Source organism: Gigantopelta aegis, chromosome 6, assembly GCF_016097555.1.
Source record: "Gigantopelta aegis isolate Gae_Host chromosome 6, Gae_host_genome, whole genome shotgun sequence".
In the NCBI taxonomy this organism is placed as follows: Eukaryota; Metazoa; Mollusca; class Gastropoda; order Neomphalida; family Peltospiridae; genus Gigantopelta; species Gigantopelta aegis.
Genome location: NC_054704.1, coordinates 15,442,035 through 15,460,723, shown reverse-complemented (window position 1 = coordinate 15,460,723; position 18,689 = coordinate 15,442,035). Strand labels below are relative to the sequence as shown.

At 35.5% G+C, this 18,689-nt stretch overlaps 1 protein-coding gene across 1 annotated transcript; it reads right to left on the bottom strand.

Annotated features, from left to right (window-relative positions):
* Positions 1–8,843: 8,843 nt before the first annotated feature.
* Positions 8,844–18,617, bottom strand: LOC121376125 (RWD domain-containing protein 3-like). The gene is made up of 4 exons (XM_041503926.1): positions 18,544–18,617; positions 10,640–11,178; positions 10,171–10,283; positions 8,844–9,516 (listed from the first exon to the last, which is right to left on the bottom strand). Exons 1-4 carry the CDS (start codon positions 18,611–18,613, stop codon positions 9,390–9,392), a joined length of 849 nt encoding a protein of 282 aa, XP_041359860.1. The 5' UTR covers positions 18,614–18,617; the 3' UTR covers positions 8,844–9,389.
* Between the last annotated feature and the right edge of the window lie 72 nt (positions 18,618–18,689).

Below are 18,689 nucleotides of genomic sequence, written 5' to 3'. Positions count from 1 at the left end.
AAAAGTCTGGTATACCAAACTTAAGATACAAGCTAGTTCACAGGGTCCATAGGTGATGGTTCTGGGCGATGTAATGGCCACTCATTTGAATAATAAATTTTGGTGAATTCTGTCCAAGTTACGAGCCACATGATATACTTTCGATTCCACGCCATAACACATGACATAAAAATGGGATTTCTCCAAAACCACAGCATGAATAAAGAATGTGAGTATATGATTATACTAAATGCAGTCGAACTCCAGAACTAGATCAAAACAAAAAGTGCGTCCCTAAATCTAAACTAAGTTATTAATGTGATCAAAATTCAACTCAAGGTTGTTGGGGTTTTTTTAGTCACCAGACAGAAAGAAAATTATTGATCAAAACAGAACTTGAGTTCCAGTCTGGTTCCATTTCACTGCCTGCCTAAACAACTTTCACCTTCCTTAATCTTCATCCTCAGAAAGGACTGCCTCATCTTCAGATGATACTGTCATGTCTTCCTCTTCAGTGCTCTCATCACCAATGATCCCGTTTTCATCTGGATGAGGGTTTCTGGCAGTTGTGTTTCTTCATGGAATATTGGTTAATAATATCCATTGTAAAAATCCCAACCATTTGATGAGTTGATGTTGTTGGATATCAGTGAGATCGGCATTCACCCACATTTCTGCAACAAAGGATGCATGTTTCATATGAATGTTTAGCTCTGCCTCACATGGGAATGGCACTAGCATTTATGGCCTTCAGCTTCTCCAACAGATTCTTTGTCGTTGACTTTGGTCCATAACCCTTTTCAAATATCTTGTATCGAAAGGTATTAAGTGTTGTCTTGCTTGTATCCTTTGCTTCATAGATGCTAGCGGTAAATGTTTGCAGGGTATTTTGTGTGTGATATGACTGCTTCAATCGCCATATCTTCAAATACTTTTTGTACCTTTGTATTATTTTCCAGATTAGCAGATGGTCTCAACTTTCCCTTGCGAACAAATGATCCAGTGTAGTCATTACCGGTGAATGCATGGAATCCTGGTAGTGCTGCACATATCTGAGGGCCAAGTATCAAACTCAAACTTTCTGCAGTGATACAACTTTGTCAGTACCTGACGCACGGATGAATATGTCTCTTTTTACCCCAGTCTTATGAGTGTCATCAACTGCTTTTGCATGAAGGCATATTTTGGTATCCACCTCCTCGTTCTAAGGTCATCGACCACATCACACTTGAGAACTCCATCTACAACTTTGAAATGATGGCATTCCCCTGGAATATCAAGGTAGAGCTGGCGGCTTCCAATTATCTGTACATATTGCTGGTCCTTCCACTCCCTTGCCAGGAACTGTGAAAGTTGGGTTTTGAATGATCAAAAACTCTCTGTTATGTGCTCCTCTTCTGCCTCACTCCATATCTTTCAAAGATGGCTGTGGGTAGTTGTCAAAGACGATGAATTTGAATGACAGACAATGCCATTGTTTGAATCAGAATGTTTCTTGCAAGTCCTCCGTAAGTTGACGGTAGACAGTGAGGTAATGTATGAAGGAGAAATTGGCCATCTACAATGCATACACGTGTGAATTCGGGGTGGCCTTTTCCGTCTTTCACCTCTGATTCCAATAAATGGAAGGAAGCGCTTTTTTCGGTTTTTGCCATTTTTCCATCTGTGCTGCACATTGACAATGGTACAGGTGTGAGTGAATATTCAAATATGAATGGCAAGTCCAGATTCCGTTTGGTTGCTAGTAACACCAGGTGAACCATAAGATATCTTGTACTCTTAAGTTCAGCTATTCTGTGGTCTTTAGCTCTTTGATTCTTCACACAATCATTTGTAAAGGACTTTATCTTCTCTTCAAATCTGTTGAGATCACTAATGCAGGACTGTAGGAATTCTCGGTGGTGTGACCGTCCATTTTCTGGAACGCTGAGCAGACTTTCCCGAATCTTGTCACTGGCAGCCTTCCCTGTGCTTATGTTGAGCAGATAACAGGGAATTTTTGATAACAGGACCTGAACAAAGGAGACCACGGGTCAACAGTGATGCCTTGAAATCGAGATCATTCAAAACCCAACTACCACAGTTCCTGGCAAAGTTGTAGATGGAGTAAACGTTTATTTTGGCCATTCGTCTGACTGTGTATTGTTTAACGACGGATTCTTAACGACAATATATACATCGAAGACTGATTAAATTAGTCAGTAAATTCCATTACATTGGAGGGAAAGTGATTCTTAAACTCTTACCTTCGTAGAATTTATATATCAGTTGAATTTTGATGGATTTCGGCAAAACTTCACTTTCAATACCATGTGACTGTTTCGCAGGAAAACACTTGATTTTACGTCAATCGTAGGCTCCGCATAGATGTCATCGCTGTTAACACTTGTCAGCAGAAGTATATGTTTACTATGATTATAATTCAGTTGGAGGAGACAATTATTTTAACTAATTTTAATGCTAACTATACAAAAACGTTACACATCGAAAAATATTATGCTGTCTAACCTAATGACGTCCAAGCAAATTTGGGCCCGCGGTTTTTGAACCGCGAAACATGATTGGTCCAGCGCGGTTGTCAATCACGCCGTACGGAGGGGTCAATTAGTCTTCGAACTGAAGAAACAAAACATACCTGATTTTTGCGAATGCATCGCAATGTTCTGTAATAATAGTCATCCCAGTAAGCCAACAACAATTATATATTATTTTTCAATACAAAATAAACTACCATTGTCAAAGTGTTAAAATAACTGTATTATGGTTTACATAAATTAATCCATGTACTGAAATAATAATCGGAGTGTTTTCTTGGTTAATTGGTATTTTCTGTCCGTGGCCTGTACCTGTGGTTCCTGGTTGGCAGGTGTACATTTAGACGGTCCCCAGACACTGTGTCTAGACACACTAAAAAGATGTGCCTCTTTTATTAAGATCACAGGGTATTGTGTGGTAACCGCACGGATACCCCTCCAATCGCAATGGGCATTATCAGCCGCCTGCTTTATTACTGTAAGTAATTCTGTAAAACCCTTGATTAAGTAGACTTTCCCATCTAAAATCACAAAACTGACCAATTACGTCGTCCCAAAGAAAAGAAAAGTATCACTTGGGTATCGTGAGTGGTCGTTTTTGCTCGAACGTACCCTACCAATAGGCCTAATAAAGTAATAATATGCATTTTTTCTTTGGATTTTTAAAAAAGAAAAATATTACAACTCCAATTCGTTCTATTGATGCAAACTGAAATATATTTAGTTAAATAGTTTATTATACTATCAAGTCATTTATGTTGTTTTACAAATCAGGTTAATCAAAGCGAAGCGCCTTGTAAATTAATGCGTTTGTTTACACTGTGCTTAAGAGGAGATGGACGGAGCTGACGTCACTTCGCCCCAAGCTATACTACCGGTCCAATCTAATTAAAATTAGCTCCACTATTACATGTGGATCTAACACCAGCCAGTTGGAGCTCATGTCCACCAATCAAAACCTTACATGCAGAATCCTGCCAGTGATTTAAAACTAACAACACTGCGTAGTCTCCAATGTCCAGGTAACATTTCGTCTGTAAATAATAATTTAAATATTGACCAATCACACTTCGCCTTTTATAACGTTATTTGGGAGCATACAAATTCTAAAAATATCGGGCGAGTCTATTTTAGTTGCCGCAGTACAGCGAACCATACCAATACGTACGGGGTGGGTTATCAGTCTTCAATTTTACATTACAAATTATTTATTTATTTATATAAATAAAATAAAAAATCAGTCTTTAGTTTTACATTACAAATTATTTATTTTATAAAATAATTCACACGAAACATGTCGTATACCCTCAGGATAATTAGGAATGTTTTCAAATTATTTTTAAATCACTGGCAGGATTCTGCAAGTAAGGTTTTGATTGGTGGACATGAGCTCCAACTGGCTGGTGTTAGATCCACATGCAACAGTGGAGCTAATTTTAATTAGATTGCTACCGGTCGTCACAAAAACGAAACAAAATGGCTGCCCCCAGTTAGCAGGAATAATCATGTTTTTTTATTAACTCTAAAATTACGCGTTTTTCATTTGTTAAAGTGTCAGTATGTGTTGGTGGTCCGAGTATGCATCTTTCCAACACCACATAAGGCTCTTGTTTGAGTTGACCCTACCTTTAATGGGAATTCTCTTTCCAAATACTTTGTACAATATGTCTGTCAAATGCTTATGAGTTCACGCCTTGTACTATTTTATGCACATCAGTGTGCGCATTTAGACATGCAGTTATATTTACCTAAGCTATTTTAAGGCAATAAAAGTGGCAGTCCTCCTACAGACAGACAGAATGAATGAATGTTTAACGACACCCCACGACAAAAAAAACCTACAGACAGAGCACTGGCTTCAGTGGGTTCGCTTTCTGGTACGGGATCCCACCCAGAATGAGTTTAACGATTCATTGTGTTGCCGGGATCGCAGAAGAAGAAGAATTGTGTAAATGAAAGGCCACTATACCGACTTTTCGATCTCTCACTAACCACAAACCCACTGTTCTACACATAGTCCAGATTGCTGAGGTGTGTACCCAGGACAGCGTGCTTGAACTTAAATGGATACAAGCACGAAAACAACTATAAATGAATGAAATGACAACTACTGTGTGGAAACCCTATATCGTGGCCAGGGCCATCTCTCATGTAGACAACGCACCTGGCATGTGCATATTCTCACTTCTATTTCATATCTTTTGAACTATGTTTTATGCAGTGATACGATAATGAATATGTTAATGAAAGATTCGTAATCATTATAAATGTTACGGCTTCTATTAGTAGTTCAATATATGGTGGTTTTTAAAAGACACTGCCACTTCTTTATGACGAGTGCTACCGATGGGACATCAGAAGCTTAATTTTCGATTTTGATTAATAGATTGATTGAATGATGATCTACTCATCTGTAATACATCTGGATCAAGTCACATTAAAATACAAAGAAATGTCATTCCCCGACCATAAGGGGCGGGACGTAGCCCAGTGGTAAAACGTTCGCTTGATGCGCCGTCGGTCTAGGATCGATCCCCGTCGGTGGACCCATTGGGTTATTTCTCGTTCCAGCCAGTGCTCCACAACTGGTGTATCAAAGGCCGTGGTATATACTATCCTGTCTGTGGGATGGTGCATACAAAAGATCCCTTGCTGCTAATCAAAAAGAGTAGTCCATGAAGTGGCGACAGCGGGTTTCCTATCTCAATATCTGTGTGGTCCTTAACCATATGACTGACACCATATAACCGAAAATAAAATGTGTTGAGTGTGTCGTTAAATAAAACATTTCCTTCCTTCCTTTCCCCGACCATAATTTTTTTTAGTGACATATTACGTAAGCAGTTTTCATTTTAAAAGCATTTTCATTTACTGCATATGTATATATACCAGATGTCCGAAGATTCGATATTCTAAGCAAGATACTCTGAATAATGTGCGTAACTGCATGCGTGCGTACGTGTCTCAATGTACAGCGCTCGTCTAAGGTGCTATGGATTATAGGATCGATTGTTATCAATGGATTCAGGGTTTTCCCCCCATTCCAACTAGTTCCCAACGGCTAGTACATCAATGATGATGGTATGTGTTGCCCTGTCTAGATGAACGAACGCTTATAAAATATCCCTGTTCGGTAGGAGCATGTAGCGTATGTGGCGATGGGTCTAGCTCGAATGTCCCATTCTGTTTATGCATGTATATTAAAAATAGAAGAGGGCTTGAGGACACTGTAGGTAATACGTGTATAGTGAAAGCAGGTTTTATCTCGACCAAGTGCTTTTGCGTTGCCGGGATTTCATATTGGATGGGTCGAAAGCAAACACATCGAGTCGTGTTATTGACCACGTGTCAAAAAAGCTATAATTATGTTACACCCCAAAAAGCCGTATTTTAGCATACATTTGCTTAAGTGTCATTCCTTTCCTTTATAAACTGGACAACATTAATTTCACTCGACACGTTTGCGTACACACCTCTGCGTACCACTTCGACATCGTCGAACTTGTATTATTTGTTACTGAATGTGAAAGAAAAATAATATTTAGCATTATTTTATGGGGATATAGCGGGTTTCCTCTGATGACTACGAGTCAGAAATACCAAAAGTTTGACATCCAATAGCCGATGGTTAATTAATCAATGTGCTCTAGTGGTGTCGTTAAACAAAACAAACTTTTAGTTCATGGGTGTTCAGGTGCTGATCCAGTATTAGCTATTTTTTTTATTCAACATGAGATTTATTTCATTGCAAATGCATGTAGTATTGCTACATAATAAAAACAAAAAATAAAGAAAACCACCCCCCCCCCCCCCCCCCCCCCCCCAAAAAAAAAGAAGCCCAACACACGATACATTTAGGGCCAACAGCAGGAATCTAACCCATAACATTGTGTCAACAAAGAGTACCGGTGAGGTACATGACACGCCCATCAGAAGGAAGTCGCTGTGACCTAGTAATGATACACAACACACCTAAGTTATACATGTATGGAAGGGTTTGATGATCCTATATGAATAATTAATAAAGAAGATATGACCCGGACAAGGATTTCCTTTCATGTGCAGAATACATGCAGAGTAGGTCACGGTGATACCACCACCACCATCCCAAGTTGTACTAGGTTTAATCATACTATAAGGAAGATATGACCCTGACCAAGATTTTCTTTAACGTACAGTAATGTTTGAAAAATAGGTTGCGGTGATCTACTGTTGGTACGCGACACACAATCATCTCAAGTTGTACTTGCATGCAAAGTTTGATGATCCTATATGAATTGATAAGGAAGATATGCTCCAGACACGAACAGTTTATGGACGGACAGACAACGTCTATCATAATACGACGCGTCAAAGACGGCCGTATAAAAACGGTGGGTGGGGATGGTGTTACGAAACATGTGACCCATCTCTTGATTTAGAAACTATCTTTGCTGTGTTTTTAATTTTGCTGTTTTTAAAAAATGGGATGTCAAATTATTGGCTCCTGAACATCTTCACAAGAATTTTTTTTTTTTTACACAAACATAATAACCTTGATGCAGACAGTTTTATTTCTAACATACCTTGATGTAGACAGTTTTTATTTCTAACATGTTTTGGGGTTTTTTTTAACCGTATGTATTAACTTTTATTTTCTTCCTATTAAATGCCATTCTTCGATTATTTTTGTTTAGTTATATACAATCTCAAATGCAGTTTTAGTGAAACTGACATTTAAGTCACTGTTACGTACGGGTTTTTTCATGGCAGATGTGAGCAAGATATAAAACAAGTGAAAAATCTATACTACGGATATGAATGGGGACGTGTGACGTGTCCACGTACAAGACAATGGCATATTTTACTATGAAAATTCAATATATGTTTCATAAACAACAAGCACTCCTTCAGATAATCTGCTCTCATGCATTTTGGGGAAGGATTAGGTTTACCTGAAAATCAGTTATAGTTGAGACAAGTGCTAATTGTCCATGAGCCAGGACCCAAAATTTTGCCAATTGGTACCACTTGGGTGACGAATGCTCAGAGATTTTTATCCAGGCCTACATCCCTAGGGATGGAAAATTCATGATAGCAATGTGTTGTTTTGATCTTTTAAGTTGTGGAGTCTAACAATATGCCTATTTGGGTGTGGTCATGTTATGATACAATAGTATCTTCCATGGGCTCTGTACAAAGATACAATTTTAAACAATAATACCTTTGTAGTCATGGTTATACATGTATTACAAAGATAACTCTAAATCCATTATCAATATGGGTTTTAAATCAATAACGTAGATTTTTAATTGGTTTTAGTCTAATGAGAGATCATTTTAATGGCATCTCACCACCATATAACATCATATTCACTTCTAATGCAGGACCTAAGTAGTATTTAGCAGCCTAATATAGATTTGTGTTCAATAAAATCCCTGAACAGAACATTTGAGGATGTCAACCTAAACTTCAAGTGAAATTACTGTTGGGATATGGTGGAAATTGCATTAGGTAATGTAAAAAAGGTGTTCCTTGAGACTTTAACCCTCTAGGGATGACACGATTGCTTCTATTTCTAAAATTCATATTCCACTAACTTGCTTTTCTGTTATGTTTGCCTCGCCATGCTTATAAATATTTTATAATGTGTTTATTTAGTTACTGTTAACAATTCCATTGAGGAAATGCTGTTTGAGGAAATAGGGGTAGGGGTATAAAATGTGTAATACCCTGAGAAATATTGTACAATGCTTTTAATATAATCACCCTTTAGCAATTCTGTAAAAATACCACCATCGTGGAAATAGGGGTAGGGTCACAAAACAGGTAGATACACAAAGAAAGCTGCGAGTCCTGCAATGCTATCATAAATTTTCCATTCCTAGGGATGTAGGCCTTGACAAAAATTGCTATGAGCATTCGTCCCCTCAGATGGTACCGACTGACCCCTCTGGCTCATGAACTATAAGTTTAAAATAGGATAGCATTTTAGATTTAATATAATGACTAACGAGTACAGATTTAATGAATGTATAATGAATGAATACTGATAATAACTGGGAAGTGCACGTTTTGTTTATATGGGGTGTTACGCATAATGATAACTGATAGAATGGTAAGCATAATAATTACAGGGGTGTGGATATTTTAGGGAAGTGCATATTAAAAGCTAAACATAGAAAGAACAGCTCAGTGAAATAAATAATGGTCAATACACCCACTTTCCCAAACTCCTTTTTCATTCATTTGATCGACTTTTTTTATATTCAAGTAACAGTTCAAACATGTTCTGGACATACATATTTTATTAGCAAATTTTCTAATTAAAAAATAAAAAACCTTTAAATCCTAAAATATTTATTTTTATTCAAATTAACAATTCTTTCTTTATAATAATTTGTTAAAAACAATAATAAGTCCAGATTTTGATGCTAAATCTGTTGATTCTTGTTACCAACATACAACTGTTTCAGCAACTACACGCACATTTGTTCATTAATAATTTAGCAATGGGTATAAACATTCATACATGTATATGTGCAAGACTGGAATCTGGGTGACTAGAGAATTAAGCATTTATCGGAGTAAAGACTAAAATTTATGCCATGTCATCTCATACACCCATAGCTCAAGGTAATGCCACACAATGCAAGTGCCTCATACAAGATTAGCCTACTGCATAGCAACTGATGAAATCATAAGTTTGTCTTGTGACAAAGAGCTATTCTTGCACAAGGCATTTATATTGTGTGGCATCGCCTTAAAGGGTCAATATTTACACCGACCTGCTACCACTTTCAGAGATGTGGGGCCAGTATAGGCCACAGTGTTTCATATTATGCTGGCTTAATTTTACCAGTCACTTGCCTTCAACTTTAATATATTATTGTACATTCAACTGAATTTCAGTCCTTTAATTCCTAAAACATAATTCTCAAATAAATTGTCCATCTTGTATTTTTGAAATGCTTCCCGCAGATCTTCAAGACAAGCATACTCAACAACTTCAAAATCTGAAAAACTGCAATAAAAATTATAATTAAACGAGTTTACAGCACACAAGTTGGATAATCCTAGATAAAGCTCAAAGTATGACTACATTATTAAGAAAGTACTAATACAAAAAATATTACAGTATTTATATAGAGAATTCTCTTTATAGCAGTAGGAAGCTACAAACTCATCCTAAATCTGAGTAATTAACCAATTACAAGACTATTCTTTTCCAATTAAGATTAAAGAATGCTGTCTCTGACACAAACCTTAGTTATCGGGGCTGTTTGGTCTAGGATACGGGTAAATGGTGAATTGTTACTGTACAGGGTTGGGTTTTTTTTAACCCAGATCAAAGTGTTTACATGATGCCTGCAGTTGCACCATAGTCATGTGTTTATATCAAATTAAGGTCCAAGCACTGTCCTGGGTACACAACTCAACTATCTGAGCTATGTTCAGGACAGTGGGTCAATGGGTAGGTGTTAGTGGTTAGTCTCTGGTTAAACTCGCTCTGGGTGAGAGCTGGTACTAGGATGTGAACCCAATACCTACCAGTCTGAATGCATAACTACTATACTACCGAGGCTGGTAGGACATGTATCCAATATCATACCAGCCTTCAGATGCCACTACTTCACTCATAAATTTAACTGAAAGGTAAGTCTAATTGTTACAATACCTGCTCTGATTGTCCAGTTGTTTGTTACACAACACTGACATCATCTTCTCTTTGCATGGATGACCTTTTGAGTCAACATCAACAATTGATGTCTTGTGTTTAGTGATATATTCCTAAAAGCAAATTCCAGTTGTCAAGATTATTGCCCAAGCATGAAGGCTATGTTATAATACTATTGTATAAAAAGTGGTTTAAAAAATGCAAAATGAAACTTCAGAATTAAAAACATTTCATTACCCAATTCTATAACATAAAAATTACTTGGTTTGATCTGTTTCATCTTTACATTTAACCCTTTGGCAGAACAGTACATACCACAACCTTTGATATACCAGTTGTGGAGCATTGGTTGAATGGGAAAACCATGATTCCACTAATGGTGGTTAATCCTACTACCGTAGCACTCTACACTGAGCTACATTCTGCCCTCTCCTTATTAAAAAACGTTCCAATAAATGAATTCACAAACCTTCAGTCTATCCGATTCTCCCTGCAGAAGAAGAAGAATAAGTCTATTACAGAACAGAAGCCTGCCAGTCAATTCTAGTTCTTTAACCCATTTTTCTATGAGCTTTACATACTTGGTTTTAGCTCGCATATGGTCTATATATAAAAGAATGGTTGAAACCATTTCATGTTGATATTTTGTCCCATTGAAGAAATCACTTTTTTCACCATCTTCTTCAGATAATGATCTACCAGACAATTCAGGTGCATGACACCTCATCTTTGCGGAATGATTATCTAACACTGGTGGCACACCCAAGAGCTCCTGTTGCAGAAAGTCAATCAGGTTCATAAGCATTGGTGATCCTTTATGGTTTTCAGCAAGACTGTAAAGTTTGTAACGAATATGTTTAATGTTCTTGGGATCAATATTTTCTGAAAAAAGTGAGATATGTGGTGTGGCTAAGGGGTATTTGGATGGAATACTGAAAACAACTTTTGCCTGTGGTTTGAATTCACCCTTACAAACATTAAGTGTAATTTCTTTGGCACCATTTGCTTCTGAAAAAAATAAAATAAAATAAAAACAATTATAAAAAAATAATTTTTAAAAGTTTGTTTAAAATGTTTAACTTGATATGAGCTTTACTAAATTTAAAATAAATGCTCTCTTAAAATGTGGACTAATATTAATTAGGTAAAACCTAAAAGCGAGCACAATCTCCACACAATTATATTGGCATTAATAAAAAAGCACAGTACATCAGTAGTATGCAGTGTGACTGTTCATAAATTAATTATTAATGTGAATACATTTTTGTAGTTATCTTAGGCCTGTACGTATTTTGTGTATATGGCTTGAGTAAATGATATTGGAAAAAAAAAAAAAATTATATTATTTTTATCTGTAAATATAAACACACAATGTGTGACATCTAAAAATCAATGGATATTGGACAAATCAATGAATAAATGTACTTTATTAACAAAATAAAAATTAGGGTGAATCGTAACATGGGGCAAAATGACTCGTTTGGAGGTAGGAATCAATCCTGCTCAAAACGACTTGGGTGAACTAGTAAAAAGGGCAAAACGACCTGTTACAGGTCACGACCCTATATTTATTGATATGTAAGCAAATGTAATATGGTGACACCTCAAAATTGACATATACATTAATAGTCATCAAACAAAAACATTTCAATTACATTATTTACAACTTTACATTGTAAATTAAATTTTACCCATGTATTATAAAAACCAATGATTGGTCCAATCATGAATGATACGGTTTTATGAATATATACGTTTTAATGAATTCATGATGTTTTGCCCCCAGTCATTTCACCCCCAGTTTGACCTGTTTGCTCCATGTACCAGTTCGCCCCCAAGTCGATTCACCCCAAACTGTTTGCCCCCAACTATTTGTTACTTTTTAACAATTATTGTATTGTTTCTTTAGAGGCTTGTTAAAGTGTGTGTATGTGTGTGTGTGTGAGTGTGAGTGTGAGTGTGCATGTGTGTATGTTTTCTTTTATATATATATATATATATATATATATATATATATATATATACACATACATACATACATACATACATACATACATACATATATATATACACATACATACATACATATATATATATATATATATATATATATATATATATATATACACACACATGTATATAGAAAGTGTTTCATAAAATTAAAAAGAGCACTTTCACACATATAAACCACATCATCAACATTTACTAAAACATCCATTCCTGCCAGAGATAGGATCTGTCTTAAAGGTAGACTAAACTCCAACAAGAGCCTTATGTGTTGGAAAGATGCATACCCAGACCACCAACACATACTGACACTTTAACAAATAAAAACCGCGTAATTTTAGATTTAATAAAAAAACATGATTATTCCTGCTAACTGGAGGCAGCCATTTTATTATGTTTTTGTGACGTTCGGTGGTATAGCTTGGGGCGAAGTGACGTCGGCTCCGTCTAACTTCTCTAATATGCACAGTGTAAACAAACGCTCTAATTTACGACAAAGCGCTTCGCTTTCAGCAACCTGACTTGTAAAACAACACAAATGACTTGATAGTATAATAAACTATTTAACTAAATATATTTCAATTTGCATCAAAATAACGAAATGGAGTTATAGTATTTTTTTCTTTAAAAAAATCCAAAGAAAAAATGTATATATTATTAGGCCTATTGGTAGGATATGTTCGAGCAAAAACGATCACTCACGATATCCAAGTGATAATTTTTTATTTTTTTTAGGACTATGTAATTGGTCAGTTTTGTGATTTTAGATGGAAAAGTCTACTTAATCAAGAGTTTTACAGAATTACTTACAGTAATAAAGCAGCAGGACGGCTGGTAAGGTCCATTATGATTTGAGGTTGTCACACAATACCCTGTGATCTTAATAAAAGAGGCATGTCTTTTTAGTGTGCCTAGACACAGTGTCTGGGGACCGTCTAAATATACACCTGCCATTCAAGAACCACAGGTACAGGCCACGGAAAGAAAAGACCCAATTAACCAAGAAAACACTCCCGACTATTATTTCAGTACGTGGGTTAATTTATATATAAAACATAATGCAGTTATTTCAACACTTTGACAATGGTGGTTTATTCTGTATTGAAAAATAAACCACATATACACGATGCTATGTTACTGGGATGGATATTATTACAGAACATTGCGATGCATCTTCAAAAATCAGGTATGTTTTGTTTCTTCAGTTCGAAGACTAATTCCTGACCTGACACGTTAGATATTACGTAACCACCAGCTCGCCAGAGGGTGTATTCACTGGGATGGTACAAAATGGCTGCACCGTTATATATAATAGCCGTCACATTTTACGTTTTATTAATTAACTATAAGATTATACTTCTTGATATTAAGCAATAATGTGCATTATGTATTGTTGAATATGCATATCAGTTCAAAAGCCTTGCTTTAGCATTCCTTTAAGAATAAAGAAATAATATGAGTAAAAAGAAGTATGAGCATCTACAAACTATCACAAATAAAACAAAATAAACTTCCACCTTATTTGATTTTAAAACAATGGTTAATCAGTAGCATAGAGCAAGCATTTTTTTTAAACACTTTTTAAAAACTTTTTTTTTATGTAAACTGAAGGAAATGGACCAAATTAGAAGAAAAATAAACAAAAAGTTTTAATTTTTCATAGAAAAACCTCTTTTTCATAGTCAGAAAAATGACGATTTCACAGGTATTGCAGAGGCTAATTTCGTGGTTTTGGCAAAAACGCGTTTTCACCGTACCACACTAAAATGAAGCAGTATAACAAAAAACAAAAAATATGACAATTTTACTTGTTATCTCACCAAACTATCCTCACAATTTCAATATGTTTAGTCACTCCCTGTATTTTTAGCTGCCTGTCAAACATGTGACCCGTCTGCCAAAATTGTGTCTGTGAAATGTCGAAAAGTGAAAACTTCTTATAGTGTTGCTACATATTAATAATCAAATTATATATATTATTTCTACTAAGGATATATACATAATTGGTGATAAAATTTACTAATACTCATACAATTTACTAAACAGTGTTTGTTTATTGGTATATATGTCTATAGGAAAAACCAAACGTTTATGTATGTATTTATTGAGTTGAAAGGCTTTCCCATCACCAACATTTTACAACATTACATGTATTTGCAATTCAGTTGCACACAGTAATTTATATATAGCTATTCACACACACAGATAAAAAATGCATTAAACAACAAGACAGAATATGATAAATGTTTTGAATGGTCACTAGCCACAAGGCTAGTGGGTTTGCAAAAACCACTAGCCCACCAAGAGAAAGCACTAGCCCGAATTCCTGATCAATTTACAAATATAACAGTAAAATGAAACAAACAATTAAATCATGTTTTAACTTTCATTTTAGGCCAGACAAGCAAGAGCATAAAACACACAAGAATATAAACCATATCATTAAATTTGTCCAAAGGTCAAGAATTATTAATCAAGTTCCACCACCTCTTCCACATGGCTACCACAGGAATTCACAGTAGGAAGACTGTGTTCATTTACATGGTATGTACCTTTTGCACACTCAGTCTAGTGTTGAATACTTTCTTCTGGATCAAAACTTTCTATTTCAGGGCCAAGATGCATAATGCACAGTACAGACTGGAGAGTTTCTTGTGACATTCTATTTCTTTGCAGTGTTTTTAGCTGGTTCAGTTTGCTGAAAGACCGTCACCGTTTACAAGCAGCAGTTGATTTTGAAAGCATCTTGTTACAAGATTATGAATCGAGTTTTGATATCAGAATTATTTTAAAGTCCAAGTTATTATGACTTAAGACAACATTACTGGATGAACAAACAAAAATGGTTTCAAGGTTTGTTTTGGTTAACGACACCACTAGAGCACACTGATTTATTAATCATGGGCTATTAGATTTCAGACATGTGGTAATTTTGTAATATAGTCTTAGAGAGAAAACCCGTTACATGTTTCAATAAGCAGCAAGGGATCTTTTATATGCACTTTCCAACAAACAGGATAGCACATACACAACCTTTAATATACAAGTCGTGGTGCACTGGTTGGAACAAGGAAATAGTTTCAATACCTAAATAAAACAAGCATGTTTTTAGTAATAAACACAAATGAAACAAAAAACATGATTGGTGTTGTTAAAATGCAGATGTCAGTTGGAATCACAGTTTTGTTAGTATTGGCTAACATTATGTATGAACAATTGGTTTTGATTGGTCATTTTAAATAATATATGTGAAACTTTTGTCTTGAATGTATCACAAAATATCATGATTATATTCCTGATGTTCGTAACTTAGTTTGTTTGAAAAGCACCAATTTGTATTTTGCTCAATTATCAATACATACAAGTGCAGGTACAACAATGACGTCAACAAAATAATACACGGTAATCTTGAATATAGAAATATTTTGTTTAATTATTAGTTGCTTGAGAAATATGCAGTGAATCCCTCATGATCAATATCAAAATGTTCCTATCAGTCTGTTACAACCACAAATCATACAAGTATCTCACAATAAATGAGTACGGTATGATAAAAGACATACATTTGGTCATGTTGGTGTATTACATATCAATTTCTGAAACACTATACATGTTTTTGCCACACAGTGACTGTCACTCAATAATTTGTCAGTGTATACAAATGCAACAAAAATTACTGTAACACTGAAATTTGTGGCTAATTACTATATTTTATTTTAATTTATGTAAAGAAATCTACAGTTTCTTTTATTCACACTCAGTGATTAAATATGTTCCAAAGAACTACCCCCCCCCCCCCCCCAAAAAAAAAGAAGAAAAAATAAAGGAGTAAACTTTGAACTAGAAGTGTGCAATTGTGTTCTACAACTGTATCGCTGAAATCTTTTGGCTAATGGCTGTATTTTTTTAATTATTATTTCTGTTGAACACTACAAAAACTTTTTGGTCCTCAGTGACTCAATACTTTTTCAATGTGATTTATTCTTCAAAAACAAACTAATTTGGTACTAATTAAACCTATAAAATCTTTACTGAATGTCTACCACGTTATTTATATATCATTTATGGAAGTATGCGCAATATTATCAAGAAACACAACTACCATTAGTGACGTGTACGTCCAGATAAGTTATGTCCCTTGCAAGGTATTCCAGAGAAGTTACGTCCCTTGCAAGGTATTTTTCCGGTCACCATAACTACTCGGTACCAACGTTTCATAAATAAACAAACTATGAATATGGTTGTTTTAAAATATGTCACTGGTGAATATCATTTGTTAAAAGTATTTCCCATCATATTATAAACATATGAAGTTGCGTCTGGATGTTTAAATGCTGTAAAGTGTTTATTAATGTTTGTAAAAAAAAAATCGTCAATATCTACTTCGCACTAAAATGGCAGAGTCACCCTAGTTTACATATTCGGCACAATTCCCATTATTACCCCAGTCGTTAATGTATGTAAGGCTGGAGAAAAATGCATGTAATCTGAGATGCGATTTTGTCAAAATGGAAAAATGCTATAATCAGCTACATAACCGTGATGCTGATCATGCATATTCGGCTAACACCTAAGAGGGATTTGAACCACAATTCGATATGCCCTCTTCTGGTAAGCATTATTCTAGTTGAAGGATTAATGCATGGGTTCTTTTGATCAATAATTAGTAACCATGAAAATCAAAAAAGATTATCATCTTCTACAAAGACTTGCGGTGAACTCGTATGGAAAACTTACTCGTATGGGGGAAAATGCAGTGAACTCATATGGAAATCCAAAAGTGAACTCGTATGGAAGACTTACTCGTATGCAGTGAACTTGGCCAGTCCCTGACATCAAATTATGTACCCGAGGGTGGAATAGCCCGGTCCCACATGGATACATTATGAAATATAAAATATTTATTTGTGACGGTGACATTGAATGTGTGTGTCTGTGATTATAGTGCTGGATGCGTAGTGCGTTTTTTATTGCTTGTTATTATTTATTGGATGCTTGTTACAGAATAAATTAAACATGATTGAACATACTTGTGTCATACTTGAATTTATCTATTCGGGTAAAAATTGTTTGGTCATTCGGCCAAGGATGCTCTTGACGTCATATGTAATTCGGGAAAAATGTGCTCATACGCCTATGCACGAAACAAAATATATAACATGACATGAAAATAGGTGACCACGGGTGACACGAAAATAGGTGACTGCCATTGACACACAAAATGCGATTGACACGCAAATAGTTGACTGATGGTGACAACAAGTGTCAAATTACACATTTAAGAGAAATATCAAAGTATATCTGCATATCCATACATCCCCATACGAGTTCACCGTTATTTTTTCCATATGAGTTCGTTTTCCATTCATACGAGTTAGTTTCCATACGAGTTCACCACATCCCTCTACAAACACTATGACCGATTATAGAAATTGCCTACTGTCCGAACCGAAATGTTAACAACTACGAAAAATTGCTCTCCTACCTTTATTTTTCGTTAGCTTTTACTCACATTTTGTCCTAACAGAAATCTAGGAAAAACCATTGCAATGACACAGATTCCACATACTAGATGATAACCATGTCACCAATATCGACTTCGCTGAGATCGCATAGGGCAAAAAGCATGTAATTTTGTGCCGGCTGCCATTTTATGGAATATTCTCCAAGAGGGGTAAAAGGATATGACTTAATCTAGCAACGTCATAACATGTTATGATATAAAAGCAAACGTGATGATGTCATATTAATTTTTTTAATTATTTTTTGTTTGTTTAAATATACCACTAAATATCATTGATTTTATAAATTATATTAATTATGTCACATACTTTGGAGGCTTTCACCCCTCTTGAAGAATATTCCATAAAAAATAGCAAAATGGCAGACGGCAGAAAACTGCATGTATTTTGCCCTATGCTATCTCAGCAAAGTCGATACTGGCGACATCATTACAGTCTCATATGTGGAATCTGTGTCACTTTAATGGGTTTTTTCACAACTTGTGTGTGGACAAAATTTTGGGGAAATGTAACGGTAATTAAAGGTAGGAGAGTAATTTTTTGTAGTTGTTAACATTTTGGTTTGGACAGTAAAAATAGGGTATGGTTGCACTAGAGGAAGCTCGGCACACACAGATGGGTCCAGACCACACATTCACTCGACACAATGGTATCTTTGTGGGGGCGAACTGGTTATGCACGTGGGGCGAACTGACTTATTTCAATATTTGGGGGCGAACTGGCTTGGGGGCGAAACGTCTGGTACCCCGTTTTAACATTTTAAATATATCAACAAGAGATTAGTAATGAACAAAGAGTGGTGTGTTTTTGTAATATTCCGCCATATAAACTTTCGGTCATATACCATCGATGACTTGAACTTCTCCAGGTAAACAATAAATTGATTTCAGGACTAAAATCTCATCTTCTGCCATGATTTTTTTTCTTATTATTTTCCTTCTTCTTTTTCTGAGTCCCGTTATCTGTTGTAAAAACTGAAAAGACTTATTC